Source organism: Lepidochelys kempii, chromosome 4 (genome assembly GCF_965140265.1).
Source record: "Lepidochelys kempii isolate rLepKem1 chromosome 4, rLepKem1.hap2, whole genome shotgun sequence".
In the NCBI taxonomy this organism is placed as follows: domain Eukaryota; kingdom Metazoa; phylum Chordata; order Testudines; family Cheloniidae; genus Lepidochelys; species Lepidochelys kempii.
The window spans coordinates 123,360,724-123,377,552 of NC_133259.1; the positions used below are offsets into that span (position 1 = coordinate 123,360,724).

At 40.9% G+C, this 16,829-nt stretch overlaps 1 protein-coding gene across 3 annotated transcripts in view; it reads left to right on the forward strand.

Annotated features, from left to right (window-relative positions):
• LETM1 (leucine zipper and EF-hand containing transmembrane protein 1) overlaps positions 1-16,829 on the forward strand; it is a 65,855-nt gene that overhangs the window by 19,659 nt on the left and 29,367 nt on the right. For all 3 annotated transcript variants that reach the window (XM_073342750.1, XM_073342749.1, XM_073342751.1), the window contains 2 exons: positions 7,182-7,325; positions 11,598-11,735. In XM_073342750.1, the coding sequence (XP_073198851.1) occupies positions 7,182-7,325; positions 11,598-11,735 (282 nt within the window). The remainder of the gene's footprint in view (positions 1-7,181; positions 7,326-11,597; positions 11,736-16,829) is intronic.

Below are 16,829 nucleotides of genomic sequence, written 5' to 3' on the forward strand. Positions count from 1 at the left end.
GAGTTAAAGCACCTCTAGAAAAGTTGTTTCACACGAGTTTTGTATTTATTGCTATACAAAGAAAAAGCAGATTAAAATTTTGGTAGTGATTTTGATTTATGTGATACATTGATGTTTTAACTAAGATTGCAAAATAGAGGTATTAAATTATTAAAAACCATGACGCTCTAGCACTTAATCCAAAAAGTGAAACAAGTCTAGGAATAGGTCTTCTTAACTTTTTACTGGTTCTCACATTGGTGGCATGTGGCTAACGTATAAAAATAATGAACAGAGGAGGAGTGTAGTACTCCTGAAGATGAACTTGGAATGCTCTGCAATCAGGATAGCAGTATATTTTAGATCTTTTATTTAAAAAAAAATAGATCAAATGAAATAAAACGGTCTTGATAGCAGCTTTCAATTCCTGGAAAAAGGAAACCTGTTTATTCAGTGAGAAAATTAAAAACCTTTTTTAAAATTCAGTGCATTAAGATTGTTGGGGAAGAAAGTAGGGCTTTAATTACTTTCACATGCAATGGTTGAGAAGCTGTAAAAACAAAATTAACTCTTTGAGAACTGGCATAATTAAAAGACCCCAGTTGAGTAATGCAGACACATTCTTTAGCACCCCAAGAGTAATCTGCCTAAAGGTACTGATTAACTTGTATTAATTTTCCCTTTATCAGCCTGCATGACAGAATCAGTGAGTGGAACACTTCTTATAGCAGTTCAGTTGACAGCAAGTAGTTGAGGGGTTTTGGGGCGATGCGGGGGCCTTGAGAAAATAGTAATAAGGAATCTTGGGGAAAAAATGAGTTTATTCTTAAAGCAAGAATAAAACACAGCTGGCTATATTCAGAGTCTTCATTGTCTAAACTGCATACACTACCATGATTACATGCATGTTTGGTAATCTTGTGCAAAATATGAAAATAACCTCATTTTCACATGTAGTTGCTGTAATTGCATGCTTTTTTTTTGTAGCTAGTTTTAAAAAAATCAGTAGAGCCCTGCAAATCTGCAGCTATCCACTTAATATCTGCAGACCATGTTTGTGGATCATGGATTGGATGCAGATACAAATTTTGTATCCGTGCAGAGCTCTAAAAATCAGGCTCTTGATGAGGATACTAAAATGTTTTAAATCCATGGTATAATCCATCTTTGCTAGATTAACAAAAATAAATTCTATATTGTGATAGTTTCCATATATGCATAATATTAGTGCGTACTCATTGTTTTTATCTGTACATCTAAAACTATTCACAAAGTTGGGTATTGTCATTACCTCTGTTCAACAGATAGAGGGGAAACTGAGTGACAAAAGTTGTAACTTCAGTTAACGTGGTAGAACTAGAACCCAGCTGTCTTAAATCCTGTATCCTATTCATAGGACCACACTGCTTCTGACATGTTAAAATGTGCAAATCAGGACAGAAAGTTAGAAGCACTGCTGTTGAAAGACTGGTCTTGTCTTTAGGTAGCTTGTACAGGATCTGACTGAGAATATGTTGTTCCTAAGTGCTGTTGTCTAGCCGTGATTGAACTGTGCTGCTTGCAGTGGATTGGTGATCTGGTGCATTGCCATGTTTTTTCCTTGTCTAAGCTTTTATCTAAAGTGTACTTCTCTCACATGAAAGGCCTTGTTTCACACAGGTTTTTGTACTGCTGTAAGTTACATTTTCACACCGACACAGTGTGTTTGTAGTTTACTCCAGGGGGAATTCTGCACCAAAAAAATAAAAAATTCTGCTCACAATATTTTAAAATTCTGCATATTTTTTTGTCAAAATAATGCAATATACTCAAGTTGGTTTAAATAAATTACCAAAATAATTGAAACTCCATACAGTGGATGGAGAAAGGGAGTGGGGAGCATGGGAGAAAATCACCAAACCCTCTCTGTCTAATAGTAATGTAGCTAGTATTGATCCTTTACTTCTAGTTATTAGTCAACAAATATATGCAGGGATATGCTCAGTGTTACATCATAGGCAATTGAAGAGCAAGAGAGGGCTGGGGACTCAAACTCATAATTTCTACTGGCTACTGGCCATCTCCAAAAAGGTCAGTAGCAAACAGCTCATGGAGCACATTTTGATAGGAAATCTTTTCATTCCAAAAATTTAAACCAGTTCTAACCCCTAAAGCACCATAAGCATTTCTAAGGTTATATTGTCCTTTACAGTAAGACTCCTTTACACCACTCTGGCAATGTAAAGGAGCCTTAAAATTTTTATATCTGTTTTGTACTCCTTGGGGAATTCATGAAGAACAATGGGAACAATTCAAGCAGGCAGGCTGCTACATTTGGCTCTGCCTGAGGGAACAGAGCCTGTCCTACACCTACCTCTTCAGAAACACCCCAAAGCCCTTCCCCTCCACACCGAGCGTGCCACAATAGACTGCCCAGTCCCCCTCTCTTCCCCTGCCAGTGGTGATTTACATATCTACCAGCTGCTCTGGGTATCCAAACTGACCTGCCTGAACTGCCGGGGCGGGGGCATGACCGCTCTTGTGGCTTCCCTTTTCTTCCTGGTCAGAAGACATTTTTCTGCGGGGAAGCAAATAAATCTGCAGGGGCTGTGAATTCTGCACATGCACAATGACACAGAATTCCCCCAGGAATAGTAGTTGGATTGCTACACTGGTGTAAAAAACTTCAGTGTAGAAAAGGCCTGATTTACAAAAAGGCACTTTTGCAGTTTTAAAATACAGCTTTGTCTTTTCATTATATGGAGCTAGAGACAGTGAAGGAATGCCAACTAGAAATATGCTTTGTGGTACATTAGATGGTTAGATTACTGCATTTCAGCAAAATACTTAACTTCTGGATGACCAATTATCATAAGATTAGAACCAAGGGACAATCAACTCTTTTCACATACTTTCTTTAAAACTTATTCACCCCTTTTAATGCAGCTTTTCTTATTTCTTTAAAACATTTATCTTAAAATCTAGTGTGATTCTGATTAATATAAAATTTCAGGTTGGTCAAACAGGTTTCAAAATCTCGCTGCCAGATTATACAAAACTCACTGTTGGATTTTTTTTTTTTTTTTAAAGTAAACATTTTATGTAACCTTAAACCTCTTGACAGTCTCTGGTGAAATCTTATCTTCACACCAACTGACAAATTAGTTATATTTCTGCCTCCCCTTTCCTTCCTTTCTGGAAGCAATTATGAACAGATATCCAAGTAACCTGACCACATTAAGAGCAATAGTAACATGGCTAGGGCAATCAAACTATTGCTCGTGTAAAACTGTCAAAATCCTGCTTTTGTAGAAGCTAGTGAACTTAATCATGTGTGGAGATCAGTTGGGCCAAACCACAGTATAATTAGCACAAATTCTCCATTGTTATACTTGGACTTAGGATAGGAGATTTGGATTTCACCTTAAACAAACGTAGATGTATACGTACAAAGAGATTTTAATGAGTTATAAGCATAAATTTTGAGTTTTGCATTCTTTTAAAGAGAATAAAGGAAATAATTCCATATGTACTGTATCTGCATTTTCAATTCTCTCTAAGTATTTTCCTGTACTTACTTAGAACTTCTAAAGCTTTGCAGTGTTCATTAACCTTCCATTTTGGGAATTAATAAGTCACTTTTGATCCTGCAAACAGTAGATCAAAACTTTCAAATTTGGATGTTTAAAATTTTCTGGCTCCTGAATAAAAATGGTCTAACTTTTACGTGTTGCTGAGCACGTGCTGCTTCCAAAAGGATCTCACAGTTGAAATTTCAGTCAGATCTAGGAGAACTTTTGCAAGTATAACTATAATGGTATACTATACCAGCAAAGCGCTCCTAGTGTGGACGCAGATTATACCAGTGTCATAAATATAAAGGGAAGGGTAACCACCTTTCTGTATACAGTGCTATAAAATGCTTTCTGGCCAGAGGCAACATCCTGTTACCTGTAAAGGGGTTAAGAAGCTCAGCTAACCTGGCTGGCACCTGACCCAAAAGACCAATAAGGGGACAAGATACTTTCAAATCTGGGCGGGGGAGGCTTTGTTTGTGCTCTTTGTTTACGTGGTTGTTCTCTCTTGGGACTGAGAGAGGCCAGACAGAAATCCATCTTCTCCAACCCATCCTAATCCAAGTCTCCAATTTTGCAACCAGTATAGGTAAGACAGGCAAGGCGGATTAGTTTATCTTTTGTTTTATGTGAATTTTCCCTGTGTTAAGAGGGAGGTTTATTCCTGTTTTCTGTAACTTTAAGGTTTTGCCCAGAGGGGGATCCTCTGTGTTTTGAATCTGAATACCCTGTAAAGTATTTTCCATCCTGATTTTACAGAGATGATTTTTACCTTTCTTTTTTTTTAAATAAAATCCTTCTTTTAAGAACCTGACTGATTTTTCCATTGTTCCAAGATCCAGTGGTTTGGATTTTTGATTTTTGTAACCAATTGGTTAGGATATTATTCTCAAGCCTCCCTAGGAAAGGGGGTTTGTAGGGCCTGGGGGGATATTTTGGGGGGAAGACGTCTCCAAGTGGTCTCTTTCCCTGTTCTTTGTTTAAAACGCTTGGTGGTGGCAGCATACTGTTCAAGGACAAGGCAAAGTTTGTACCTTGGGGAAGTTTTTAACCTAAGCTGGTAAGAATAAAGTTAGGGGGTCTTTCATGCAGGTCCCCACATCTGTACCCTAGAGTTCAGAATGGGGAAGGAACCCTGACAACCAGCCAAACTGCACTTTAGCTCTATAACTTGTTCCAAGACACCTTGCTCCTCCATCCACAACGAAACAACTGGTATAGGCAATAGCACGGTTTTCCCAGTGTCTGCTCTGGGGACTTTTGCTGGCACAGCTGTTTTGGTCAGAGACCATACCTTGTCATGCTGCTGACAAGCATAGCTGTAGTTATCTATGAAGTCAGTAGTGTAGACCTGGCCTTCAACTTTTAATTGTAGATTTAGAAACTGACCTACATTGCCAAGTACCTGGATTGCTTAGTCAGTTGTTTTTCATTGAGGTATATACTTCCTGTTCAAGGTATAGTTCCAGACTCCAGAGAAATATTTTTCACATTGCGGTAACAATAAGTAAATACAAAGATTTTGCGGATCCTGGTGGTCTGGATTTGGCCCACGGTCCGACTACCCCTGGCTTACATGATAAAACTGGTACAAGCCTATCAACATTAGGGCCAAAGCAAAAGCTTTCACTCCCTAATGTAATTTAAATTAACACGCATGCAGCTAGTGCACAAAGGACTTGTGTGTATGTATACTACGTAATGCTCTGTTAGTTAAAAGTTGGGGGGGACATATTCTTTTCAGGTAGTTCAAGATTCTGGCATGAAGGCATCGGCCTGATTTGGAGAATTACACTTCATTTCCTTCCACTCCAGAAGAGCTATGGTTCATTTACAACAGTTGTGCGCATTACAATGAAATTAAATATATATCACAATTATAATGAGGTGAGGAAAAATGACTTCATTTGTTCTTGGTTACTCAGTCTCCAGTACATCATGCATGTAAGCAGAGGAGCGGAAGCAGAAATAGAAATGAATAAAAAGGGAAATTTAAAGCTGCTTTGAGGACCAGCAATCACCATCTCCTGTGTTCAGGTGCTTTCTAGGGTTTAAGTGAGATATTTAACAATCCTATTGAGACACAGTGAGGCTCATTATGTGCTTTGGAAATACTTTCACCAGTTTTCGGTACTGTAGAAATACTGGCACTGAACTGAAGTGTGTGGTAGCTTACAGAAAAAAGAAACCTATTATTATTTTATTGTGATTGCATTTATATAGATATTTAAGTCAAGCACATTAGTCTAAATGTCTTAACCATTCAGCAGTTGGCAGAAGGGCATTGAGCATGTCCATTGAGCAAGGAGAGTCATGAAGGCCCCACTTATTTGCAACACATTTGATACTGTGTCTGAAGCATTTGAGCTTTGCCCACAGGTGCTGTACTGTTGGATCTTTCACAAGATGTACATTCGCTATATTTGAAGCTTGCTCGTGACCTGGTATACTATCGAGAGGTGACACTGAGGTTGTTTTAAAGGAATTGTTCAAACAGGGTGCCTTGAACTAAGACAGTAGACTGGTGAAATAGACATATCTTTTAACTGGAGTAGTTGCAGCGTATCTTGCACCTTAAGGCTTGTTGCCTGGTGTCAGAAAGGGCAGTGTTGGACAGGACTGGCAGCTAGGTCAAGTTGGTCTCATGGTACCAGTTATTTCACATTGTTAGATCGCTGCGCAGGTACAAAATTTGTATCTGTATCCGATCTGCAAAAATGGTCTACAAATATTTATATCTGTAGATATAAAGTGGATATCGGCAGATTTGCAGGGCTCTATGACCAGCTCCACGGGTCACCATGCATCAGTCCTGCAGGGTTGTACGAAGTGCTCCCTTCCACCCCCAGCTCTCCAGAGACCTCCTGCCCCAGCATATCTCCGTCCTCGCTCCGGGCAAGGAGGCTACAATCCTGGGCCCTCGTGTGCAGCGCTGCCCTCCAAGTGGGGAACTCAAACACACCTGCACAGCCGCCGCAGCTCTAACACACACAGACACAACAAGGACAGACAGTGGTGACAACTACACTCCTCTCAGTGCCTGCCATTGCTGCCCACTAGTTTAAAGTACACCACCACCTCTTTCAAAAAGGCACATTGTTCACTATGCAGGAGCAAACTGTCGTGCTCCTTTATGGGAGTTGTAGTTTACCTCCTCCGTCTGAGCAGTCTGGGGTCTACAATTCCCAGAATGCCAGGCGGCCTGTTGCCATATATTGCAGCCTACTGCTGCATGGTTCAGAGGGCCGAGCTGGAGCTTGTTGGCTGGGTGACAACCGCTCTGTTTGAGTGAGTGTGTACTGCGATCAGAGCTCCATCCCTGCCTCCTCCCTCTCACATCTTTTCACCTCCTGGGACCCTCATATCTGCTGTTGGAGCCAGAGCATTTGTCTTGCCCCCATTCTGTCTGTTACAGTGTCACCCTGATTTCTATGGGGAGATCATTAGAGCCCTGCATGGGCCGTACTTTGGAGCAACTCAACTCATCTCATCATATTTTGTAGTTCCTGAGAATTTGAAATATCTTCATAGAACACACACGTTTGCTGGTTTAAATTGTAATATGTCTGTATTAAGCATTCTTTTGTTTTTAATGTTGCTGTGTAAAATTTTGTTCTTGTCTATTAATGCCTCTCATTTTTCTCCCAGTTCCTTAGGATATGTGCTGATCTCTTTCGCCTGGTTCCTTTCCTAGTCTTCGTCGTCGTCCCGTTCATGGAGTTTCTGCTTCCAGTAGCCCTTAAGCTGTTCCCTAGTATGCTTCCTTCAACGTTTGAGACAAAATCTAAGAAGGTAACCACAGCATAGACTTGGAATCAGTCAAATATTTAACAAGAACTAAACTATACTTGAAATTTTAACTTGCTCCTTGTTGAAACTTCATAAGCGAAAGCCTTGATTTGTTTCTTGATAGCAGGGTGCTAACATTTTCCTGGGTTACAAATTGCTAACTGTTTAACCAAAAAAAAGGAGTACTTGTGGCACCTTAGAGACTAACCAATTTATTTGAGCATAAGCTTTCGTGAGCTAGCATCCGATGAAGTGACCTGTAGCTCACGAAAGCTTATGCTCAAATAAATTGGTTAGTCTCTAAGGTGCCACAAGTACTCCTTTTCTTTTTGCGAATACAGACTAACACAGCTGCTACTCTGAAACCTGTTTAACAAAACAGTTTTAATAGTTTATTCCTGTTTAACCTGGCTGGGATATACGATTCTGGCTAGGAGGATGCTATCAATTTTAAAAGTTCTAACATAGTTCTAATGAAAGTGTGCTCAGTGCTTTAGACATTGGATTCGGTTTTAACAATTTACAAAACTTTCTGTTATGTCAGAAGTTGATAAAATTGTATTCCCAGACAAACCTATTTAAAGATGTAGGTAAGCTTGAGAGTAAATATCAGTAATATAAGGGTGATAATTCTTTTAATGGATAGTTACTTAAAAAAAATAAAATAAAATTGAACTTGTGAGAAAATGCAGCCTTCAACTGTACTGAAATTCATGGTTAAAGGTCACCTCCTCTTCTGCATACCTCCAGGATGCTGAAGAAAAGATGTTGATCTTCCCTTTTTTTTCAGGGTATGGCAGAAAAATCATTTTTTTTAATGGAAAGAGTTGCAACACTAAGGAGTGGTGGCTCTTACCTAAATATCATATGCAGAGGAGAGTAGGTTGGCTTGTTCCACTGAATAAAACCCTTGGTTTATTAAATTCAGACTGAATTACATGGCACTAACATGACATAAAATAGATAGATTTTTAAGGCCAGAAAGGGATCTTTGTGATCTAGTCTGACCTCCTGCATAATCCAGGTCACAGGACTTCCCTGAACTAATTTCTGTTTCATGCCGAACAGCTGTAGTTAAATTAAAGTATATCTTTTAGAAAAAACATCCAATCTTGATTTTAAAATTTCCTGTGATTGAGAATCCACCCCTTGGTAGGTTGTTCCAATGGTTAATTAATCTCACTATTAAATAATAAAAGTAAAATGCCTCTTATTTCTAGCTAGAATGTCTAGCTTCAATTTCTAGCAGTTGGATCTTGCTCTATCTTTTTCTGCTAGACTGAAGACCCCTCTATCAGATTTCTGTTCTCCATTATGATGAAGTCATTTCTTAACCATCTCTTTGATACGCTAAATAGATTGAGCATTGTAAGTCTCTCGCTGTAAGGTATGTCTTCTAGTCCTGTAATCATTTTCATGGCTCTCCTGTGAACCCTGTCCAATTTTCCAACATTCTTCTTGAATTGTGGACACCAGAACTGGACGTAGTGTTCCTGTTCATTAGTGCCAAATACAGAGGTAAAATAACTTCCCTACTCAATTTTCACCAGTTTTTACATGCAAGGTTCACATTAACCCTTTTGGCCACAGCGTTGCAGGGGGAGCTTAGTGTTCAGCTGATTTATCTGCGACCCTCAAGTCTCTTTTAGACACACTGCTTTCCAGCATAGTCTTTTCCGTCCCGTAAATATAACCTGTATTCTGTGTTCATAGATGTTTGACCTTACATTTGGCCATATTAAAATTCTTGTTGATTACTTGCGCTCAGCTACCAAGTTATGCCGGTACGTCTGTCTCAGTGATCTGTCCTCTTTATTATTTACCATTCCCTCAATCTTTGTGTCATCTGCCAACTTTATCAGTAATTTTGTTTTCTTCTAAATCATTGATAAAAATATTAAATATTATAGGGCCAAAAAGATCCCTTGGGATCCCACTTGAAACTCATCTACTCAGTGATTCCCTGTTTACAGTTACATTTGGAGGCCTGTCTGTTAGCCAGTTTTAATCCATTTAATGTGTGCCATGTTAACTTTCTATTGTTCTAGTTTCTTAATCAAAATGTTATGTAGTAGAGTCAAATGCCTTACAGAAGTCTAAGTATATTACATTAACACTACTACCTTTATCAGCCAAACTTGTAGTTTCAAAGAAACATGCCAAGTTAGTTTAATATTCCCATTTTCCATCAACCCATGTTGATTGGTATTATATTCCAGGACTCTTATTAATAAAAAAAATTTAAAAAGTATTAACAATTCCAGTATTTTGCCTGGGGTTGCTGAAAGGCCTATAATTACCAGGCTAATCTCTTTCATCCCTGTAAAAATATTAGCAGAACATCAACTTTTTTTTTTTTTTTTTTTTAAGTTCTCTGGAACTTTTTCATAGATATTAAGGTCAGAAGGGACCATTATGATCATCTAGTCTGACCTCCTGCACAATGCAGGCCACAGAATCTCACCCACCCACTCCTGCGAAAAACCTCTCACCTATATCTGAGCTATTGAAGTCCTCAAATCGTGGTTTAAAGACTTCAAGGAGCAGAGAATCCTCCTGCAAGTGACCCGTGCCCCATGCTACAGAGGAAGGCGAAAAACATCCAGGGCCTCTTCCAATCTGCCCTGGAGGAAAATTCCTTCCCGACCCCAAATATGGTGATCAGCTGAACCCTGAGCACTTCCCCAATTTTCCAAGATTTGTTAAACATCAACTTTAATGGTCCAGAGTGCTCCTTTGATAGCTCTTTTAAAACTCTTGGATGCAAGTTTTATGGACCTGCTTATTTAAAAACACTTTTTAGTGGCTTCTGTTTAACATCCTTCCTTAGTTACTGTTGGAATGGAAAGTATTTACTCTTACAATGATGATATATTATCTGGCCAACTACAGAATAGAAATATTTATTAATCACGTCTGCCTTTTCTGCATCATTACTGGAAAATCGACCGCTTTCATTTAGTAATGAACCAATACAGTTGTTAGGGCTCATTTTTTCTCTGATACACTTAAACATAAACAAAAACCCCACAACAAAGAGCTCCAGGTGGCAGCCCTCTATCCTCCCCCCATCTCCCTTTGGTTGTCCTTAACTCTGTTAGTCATAGATTTATTTGTGGTCTTTTGCTTCCCTTATCTATTTCCTAAATTTTTTATTTTCTCATTTATATTGATTGATATGAACTTTTCCTTTATTCCATTTGTTTTATTTTTATATCTGTATATTGTACTTTTCCCACTTAGCTAAGCTGGGTTTTTTTAATCATTGTAGTCTTCTTTCTCAGTTGGGAGATTGCAGCCTTTGGGGCTTCTAGTAAAAAGTTCTTAAATGGGTATTCCATTATCATTCACATTTTTCTTTTAAAATTTTCTCCTAGTTGATCTGACCATAATTTTCAGCTTTTTGAAATTTTTGCTTTGAAAGTGCTAAGTATACATTTTACTGCTTAAAAGAAAAGGAGTACTTGTGGCACCTTAGAGACTAACCAATTTATTTGAGCATGAGCTTTCGTGAGCTACAGTTAGTCTCTAAGGTGCCACAAGTACTCCTTTTCTTTTTGCGAATACAGACTAACACGGCTGTTACTCTGAAACCTGTCATTTTACTGGTTGGGACTTTACATTTATTATGTGCAAACAGAATAATCAAGTCAGGAGCACTTTTGCCTAAGCAACCACTAACTTTTAGTTCTGTGATCAGTTCCTCTTTAGCTGTCAAGGTGAGATCTAATATAAAATTCAGATTACCCTGTGTTGGATGCAAACCTTTTTGAGTTATAGATAACTTTAAGAAATTTCAAGAACATTTTAGTACTGGCAGCCTGAGACGTCCAGTTTGTCACTCAGATTGAAGATCTCCTGGATCACATAAGTGCTTTAGGAGCTGGTCATACTGTTCGCTCCTGTAATTCGGTGGTCTGTAGCAGACACAAACTAGTACTCCATCTTGTGGTTGTCTGTTAGACCATGGATCCATAGCATTCAAGATAATTTACTTCCTAGTTAGTGACTCCGAAACAGGTAATGCCATTTTTAACAGAGTGCCACTCTCCCTCCTCCCTTTTGCCTAGTCAGTCCTTCCTAAACAAGTTATAGATGGAAAATAAATGGCAACTGATCAAATGCTGTGGTGTAATGACATCTAACATACTCTAGTATTGGAAAAACCTCTGGAGCCTCATCCAGAGAGAGGTTTACAGGTGGGGGGAAGGGAGTCTCGATGGGTAGAATTGTGGAAAGGACATCTTAAAGCAAACATGCTCTTGTTTTTTATAGGAGGAGAGATTGAAGAAAGAATTGAGAGTGAAACTTGAAGTGGCAAAATTTCTTCAAGACACTATTGAGGAGATGGCCTTAAAAAACAAAGTAGCCAAAGGAAATGTTACTAAAGATTTTTCTACCTTCTTTCAAAAGGTAAAAATATAACCTTGTACTCTGTTCACATAAAAAGTGATTAGCTTGATATTTTTATCTTACTAAGCAATAGACGGTGACGAAGAAAACTAAGCTTGTGGCATAATTTGTTGCTACTTATACCATGGTCAGCTGACTTTACTCATTATGTTGGGCTTAAGTGAATTGTGCGTGACTATGCTGAGCAAAAGGTGCGCAGAAGTTTTGTTTTTCCAGTTACAATTTATTGTGCTGAGAGCTCACTTCAGTATCCCAAGTGGCACTTTCACTTAATTCAGTGCATTTCCATTTTAATTCTCAAATGTTGAATGCATAGTAGCTTCCATATTATTGTACACGGTGGCTAGCACAGGGACATGGAATATGAAAAGTGAGAGAAAAATGTAAATTCTGTTCTGGTCAGCTGGTTAGAAATTACTTAATTGTAGCCAGATAAACCTTTAAAGTTTGAGATAGTAGAGAAATCAGTGCAGACCTACTGGCTTTTGCCAGCCTACTTAGTTGTAGTCTATGCTAGAAAAGGTTTGCCAGTATAGCTATATGCTGTCATAAGTGCTTTTGCTAATATAGCTTATGCTGGTTCCCTGAATGAAGTAAGCTATACTAGTGAAAGCTTTTATTTTGCCAGCATAACTGCCTACGTGGGGCTCTTGCTGGTGTAGAAACGTTATAAAAAAACACACCCCTGACTGATATAGTAATTACTGTACAGACAAAAGAATTGGCCTTTAGAGTACACTCTTTTTTTTTTTTTTTTTTAGAGCAAATGGTCTGGTTCTAGACTGCCTGACCCATTGGGTTTACTAATATATGCAGCATTTATTTATTTCTGTTTTGGCAGTGCTCAGAGTCCCCAAGCAGGCATTAGGCCCCCTTTGTGTTTGGCACTCTTCAAACAAATTTTGACAGTCCCTGCCCCCAAAGAGTTCACGAACTAGTTAATATGCAACAGATGAATAAACAGACAAATGACAGGCAGGATAGTGGGATAATAACAGTAGAGACAGCTGTGATTACATACCTTAATAGTCACAGTGGAAAGGAAGGATGATTCAGTATATGTGGTAAAGCCTGGGACTTGGGAGATTGGTGTTCAGTTCCCTGCTCTTCTGACAAAGACTTCCTCTATGACCTTGGACAAGTCATTAAATCTGTCTGCCTCAATTCTCCATGGGTAAAATGATGCTTCCTTACCTCACATGGGTGTCGTGCGGATAAATACATTAGAGATTGTGAGACACTCAAATACTAAGTTGATGGAGCCATCTGAGTACCTTAACTAATGATGTCAGTAGTCACTAACCTAACCGGTGCCAGGCAGTAGTGACTTAGTCTTTTACTCTATAAAACTACTGTACAAGCACTATCATTGCAACACCCATGAGCTAAGAAAGAATTCCTGGTTTGTCTGTCAGGGTGCAGGGGGGATACAAGACTCAGAAAGATTAAGTGACTTGTGAAGGCCCTGCAAAAGATTGAGTGCAGAGCTGCAATTAGAACTCTGGAATTACTGGTTTCCATCCCCGAGCTCCATATGCTAGACCACACTGCCTCCGTGATTTAAGGAAACACATGCACTTTTATCAAACAGATGATATCATTTTCATGTACATAATTGATTTGTAGGAGGATTAATGGGGGGAAGGGGAGCATTATTAAACAGCATTAAAGTAATTTAATGAGGTGCTAGTAAAAGATAAATGCATACCAAAGATATTTTAGATCAGTTCTGTAAATTTTAAACTTAAAAATACTTTTCTCTTCCTGTTGGTATTCCAATTAAAATTAATAACACAATGTCTTGCTCATGTACACACCTCTATACTAATGGAACACTCAGATTGTGATGGGAAGCTGAGGTACGGAACTTGCATTTTTAAGGATAAAACATGCTATATATCTTTTGGCACTACTTGGTTTGTTTATGATGCGCCCCATACTAAAGGGACATTGTCTGATCAAATTTGCCCTGAAATTTAAAGCTTTATAGAACCTAATGTCAGTAGAAATGTTTCTGTGATTTTAAAAAAGGGGGTGGGAACTGTCTTGAATTAACATTCCCCTTTAATGTTTTGCAACGTGCAAGAGACTGCCAGGGACACTGATTAGAAATGGAGTATAAACAAAAGTGAAACTGACTTTTTTTTTCCATTATCCCATCTCGGAGAAATGCAAAAAGTTAAGTATAGGTGGGGTTTTTTTTGTTTTGTGTTATAAAATTCTTTTGGTACTAATGGCCTCTGTAGCCTAGGATGTTTCATCAACTCTTTTCACCTAGTAATGTTTTGAGCCCTGGCTGAAAGAGAGAGACTAAATTTGTAGGTGTGAAAGATGGGGGGCTGGAGGGGAGCTCCCACCAGTGAAGTCTAGGGGCTGCATTCTGAGAAATTTCAGCTCCTCTGTCATGCTAACTTTGGTTGGGGTTATATGTGCATGCAGCAGTTTCTTCTGGGATTCTGTCCCTAGACCAGGGGCACGCGAACTTTTTGGCCTGAAGGCCGTATCAGGTTACTGAAATTGTATGGAGGCATAGCCCGGCCCTTATCCAAATCCCCCACTCCCCCCCTCACCCCCTGAGGGCTCTCCCCCCCACCCCCCCAAGATTCCTGCTGTCAGTCCCCTGACCGCCCCTGGACCCCCCGCCCCTAACTGGCCCCTGCCACCACATCCAACCCCCACCTCCCCTTCCTGACCCCCCTCCCCCATCCAACCCCTCCTCTCCTTCCTGACTGCCCCCCGTAGTTTGCCCACCTCTGCCCTAGACCTTGCTTGGGTGCTCCACAGTCCATAGCCTCTGGGTAGCAGGTTTATGTTAAATTTGTAGATCCTTTAGCTGCAGAAGGGAGGACACTTGCCTTTTTTCCTTGCTTTCGTCAACCAGAGCCTCTTGACTGCTGCAAGGGTGAAAGTCTGATACTCTTTCCTTCTGCCAGAGCATTTTGACTGTCATAAGGTGGGGTGAGGGATCAGGAAGGAAAAAATCAGAGGCAGGACGACCGAGCAGAAGGGCTGCTGCTACTTTGAGTAGTATCCCTATGGATGCTGCACTGTAGGTGTGGCAGCGCCTCCTGTCCTTGGGATTGGAGATCACTGGGCTGCATATGCGCTCCTCCCTGTCTCGTGCTGTGGGCGGCATCTGTATATGTTCTGTCCTGTCCAAGTGCCTTTGGTCTGGGACAGAATCCAGAGCAGAACCTTTCTACCTCAACGTTTAGAGACTCTCCTTAACTTACCTTACATTCGTAGTGATTAGCAGTTTTCTGTTAATCCTCCCCCCAACCCCAAAATAAAATATTTTCGTTACTCTGCCTTCCCGTTACCTTATGCTTTCCCTGTTTCCTGCTCTCCCCCTCGGGACTGTGCTGGGACCTCCCAGGTACAAGAGGTGCCTCTCTTGTCGAGAGGCCTTTCCCATGAGTGACAGTCACTCACAGTGCATCTGCTGCCTCAGTGAGGTCCACATCGCACAGAAGTGCACCCACTGCACCATCTTGACCACCTGGGCCCAAAAGGACCATGGACTCAGACTAAATATTCTCCTCATAGAGCATTCTCTATGGCCAGTTTCAGACCCTCACCCTGCTACCTCTCTGGCATGGATCTCACCCCTGGCTTAGTCATCGTCCAACCCCTGCGTGCTGCAGTCTTCCAAGACAGGAAGACACTCTTAACAGGAAGAAACAGACTACTGCATCGCCTGGTAAGGAACCACCTCAGAGAAGCCATTTCCTGCGAGGTCAGTAGCCTCACTATCTTGGGGTCAGACTTAGCTTCCATGACCATCTAGATACTTCTGGTACTGGAGCTAAACAGAAGTCCAAGGACCCTAAATGGGCAGCACCAGGCGGCAGACATCCTGTCTCTCAGGACCGAGCAGCACAGTGCAAGAGTTTCCGAAATGGTACCGAGTGCCTCATCCAAGACAACTTCATGTGTTTAATCCCTGACAGCTGTTTCAGCACTGACCAAATCCTTGGCATCAGGCAAGATCTTGGTACCAAATAAGCCATCTGTACCATATGTTGGCCACTTGAGGGAATGCATTCTGCCCTTGCCACCAATAGCTCCTTCACTTTCCAAACAACCACCGGTGCTGATGATGCTTGCCTGCTCCACAGCAGTTCAGATATCCAAGGGACCTGATCTTCTTTGATATGCCTGAGTCTCTGCTTCTCAGTAGAGAGCTCCCTATAGCCCACGTTTTCGCTTGAAGTCACAACACTACTCCACTTCACCACTGAGAACTGCACCACTCTTGTGCCTACCTTTAAGATGCTGGGGGGAGGGATAGTTCAGTGGTTTGAGCATTGGCCTGCTAAACCCAGGGTTGTGAGTTCAATCCTTGAGGGGGCCATTTAGGGATCTGGGGCAAAAATTGGGGATTGGTCCTGCTTTGAGCAGGGGTTGGACTAGATGACCTCCTGAGGTCCCTTCCAACCCTGATATTCTATGATTCTATGAATCCACCCTTTCCCAGCAAGGAAGAAGAGGAAGAGAACGAAGAATACTCCGTTCTACCCACATATCCAGAACACACATGCAGACAATCAGCTGCTGGTCTGTGTTATCTGGAACCCAGAACCGAACCAGGGCCCTGGTACAGACGTCCATGGATGCAACCCACATGCCAGTTCTTCCACGTTGGCCCTTCTGGGACCCATGGGCTATGTACAGGGCACAGTTTCCCAAACCGTCCATAAAGCAGAGCCAGAAACGCACTATCAGCATCCTCATCCATCTCTCAACCACCTGATGTCGGCTCAGTAATGATGGAGGAACAGCAGAAGGAAGCTCCACTTCTCCTCCTCTTCCCCTGATGAGGCCATCGTGCTACCACTTCCTATGTCTGCAGGCAATTTCAGACACTTTCAAGAACTATTCCGCAGAATCAGAGCATCTCTCTCGATCCTGCTGGAGAGGTCAAAGAGCAACAACACAAGCTGCTCGATTATCCTACACACCTCCACATGGACAAGGATAGTCCTCCCTATTAATGAGGCCCTCTTGGACACTGCCAAGGTCTGGCAGACCCCAGCATCCATCCCGCCAGCCTGCAGGTGAATGGACAAAAAATACTATGTTCCTGATAAGGAC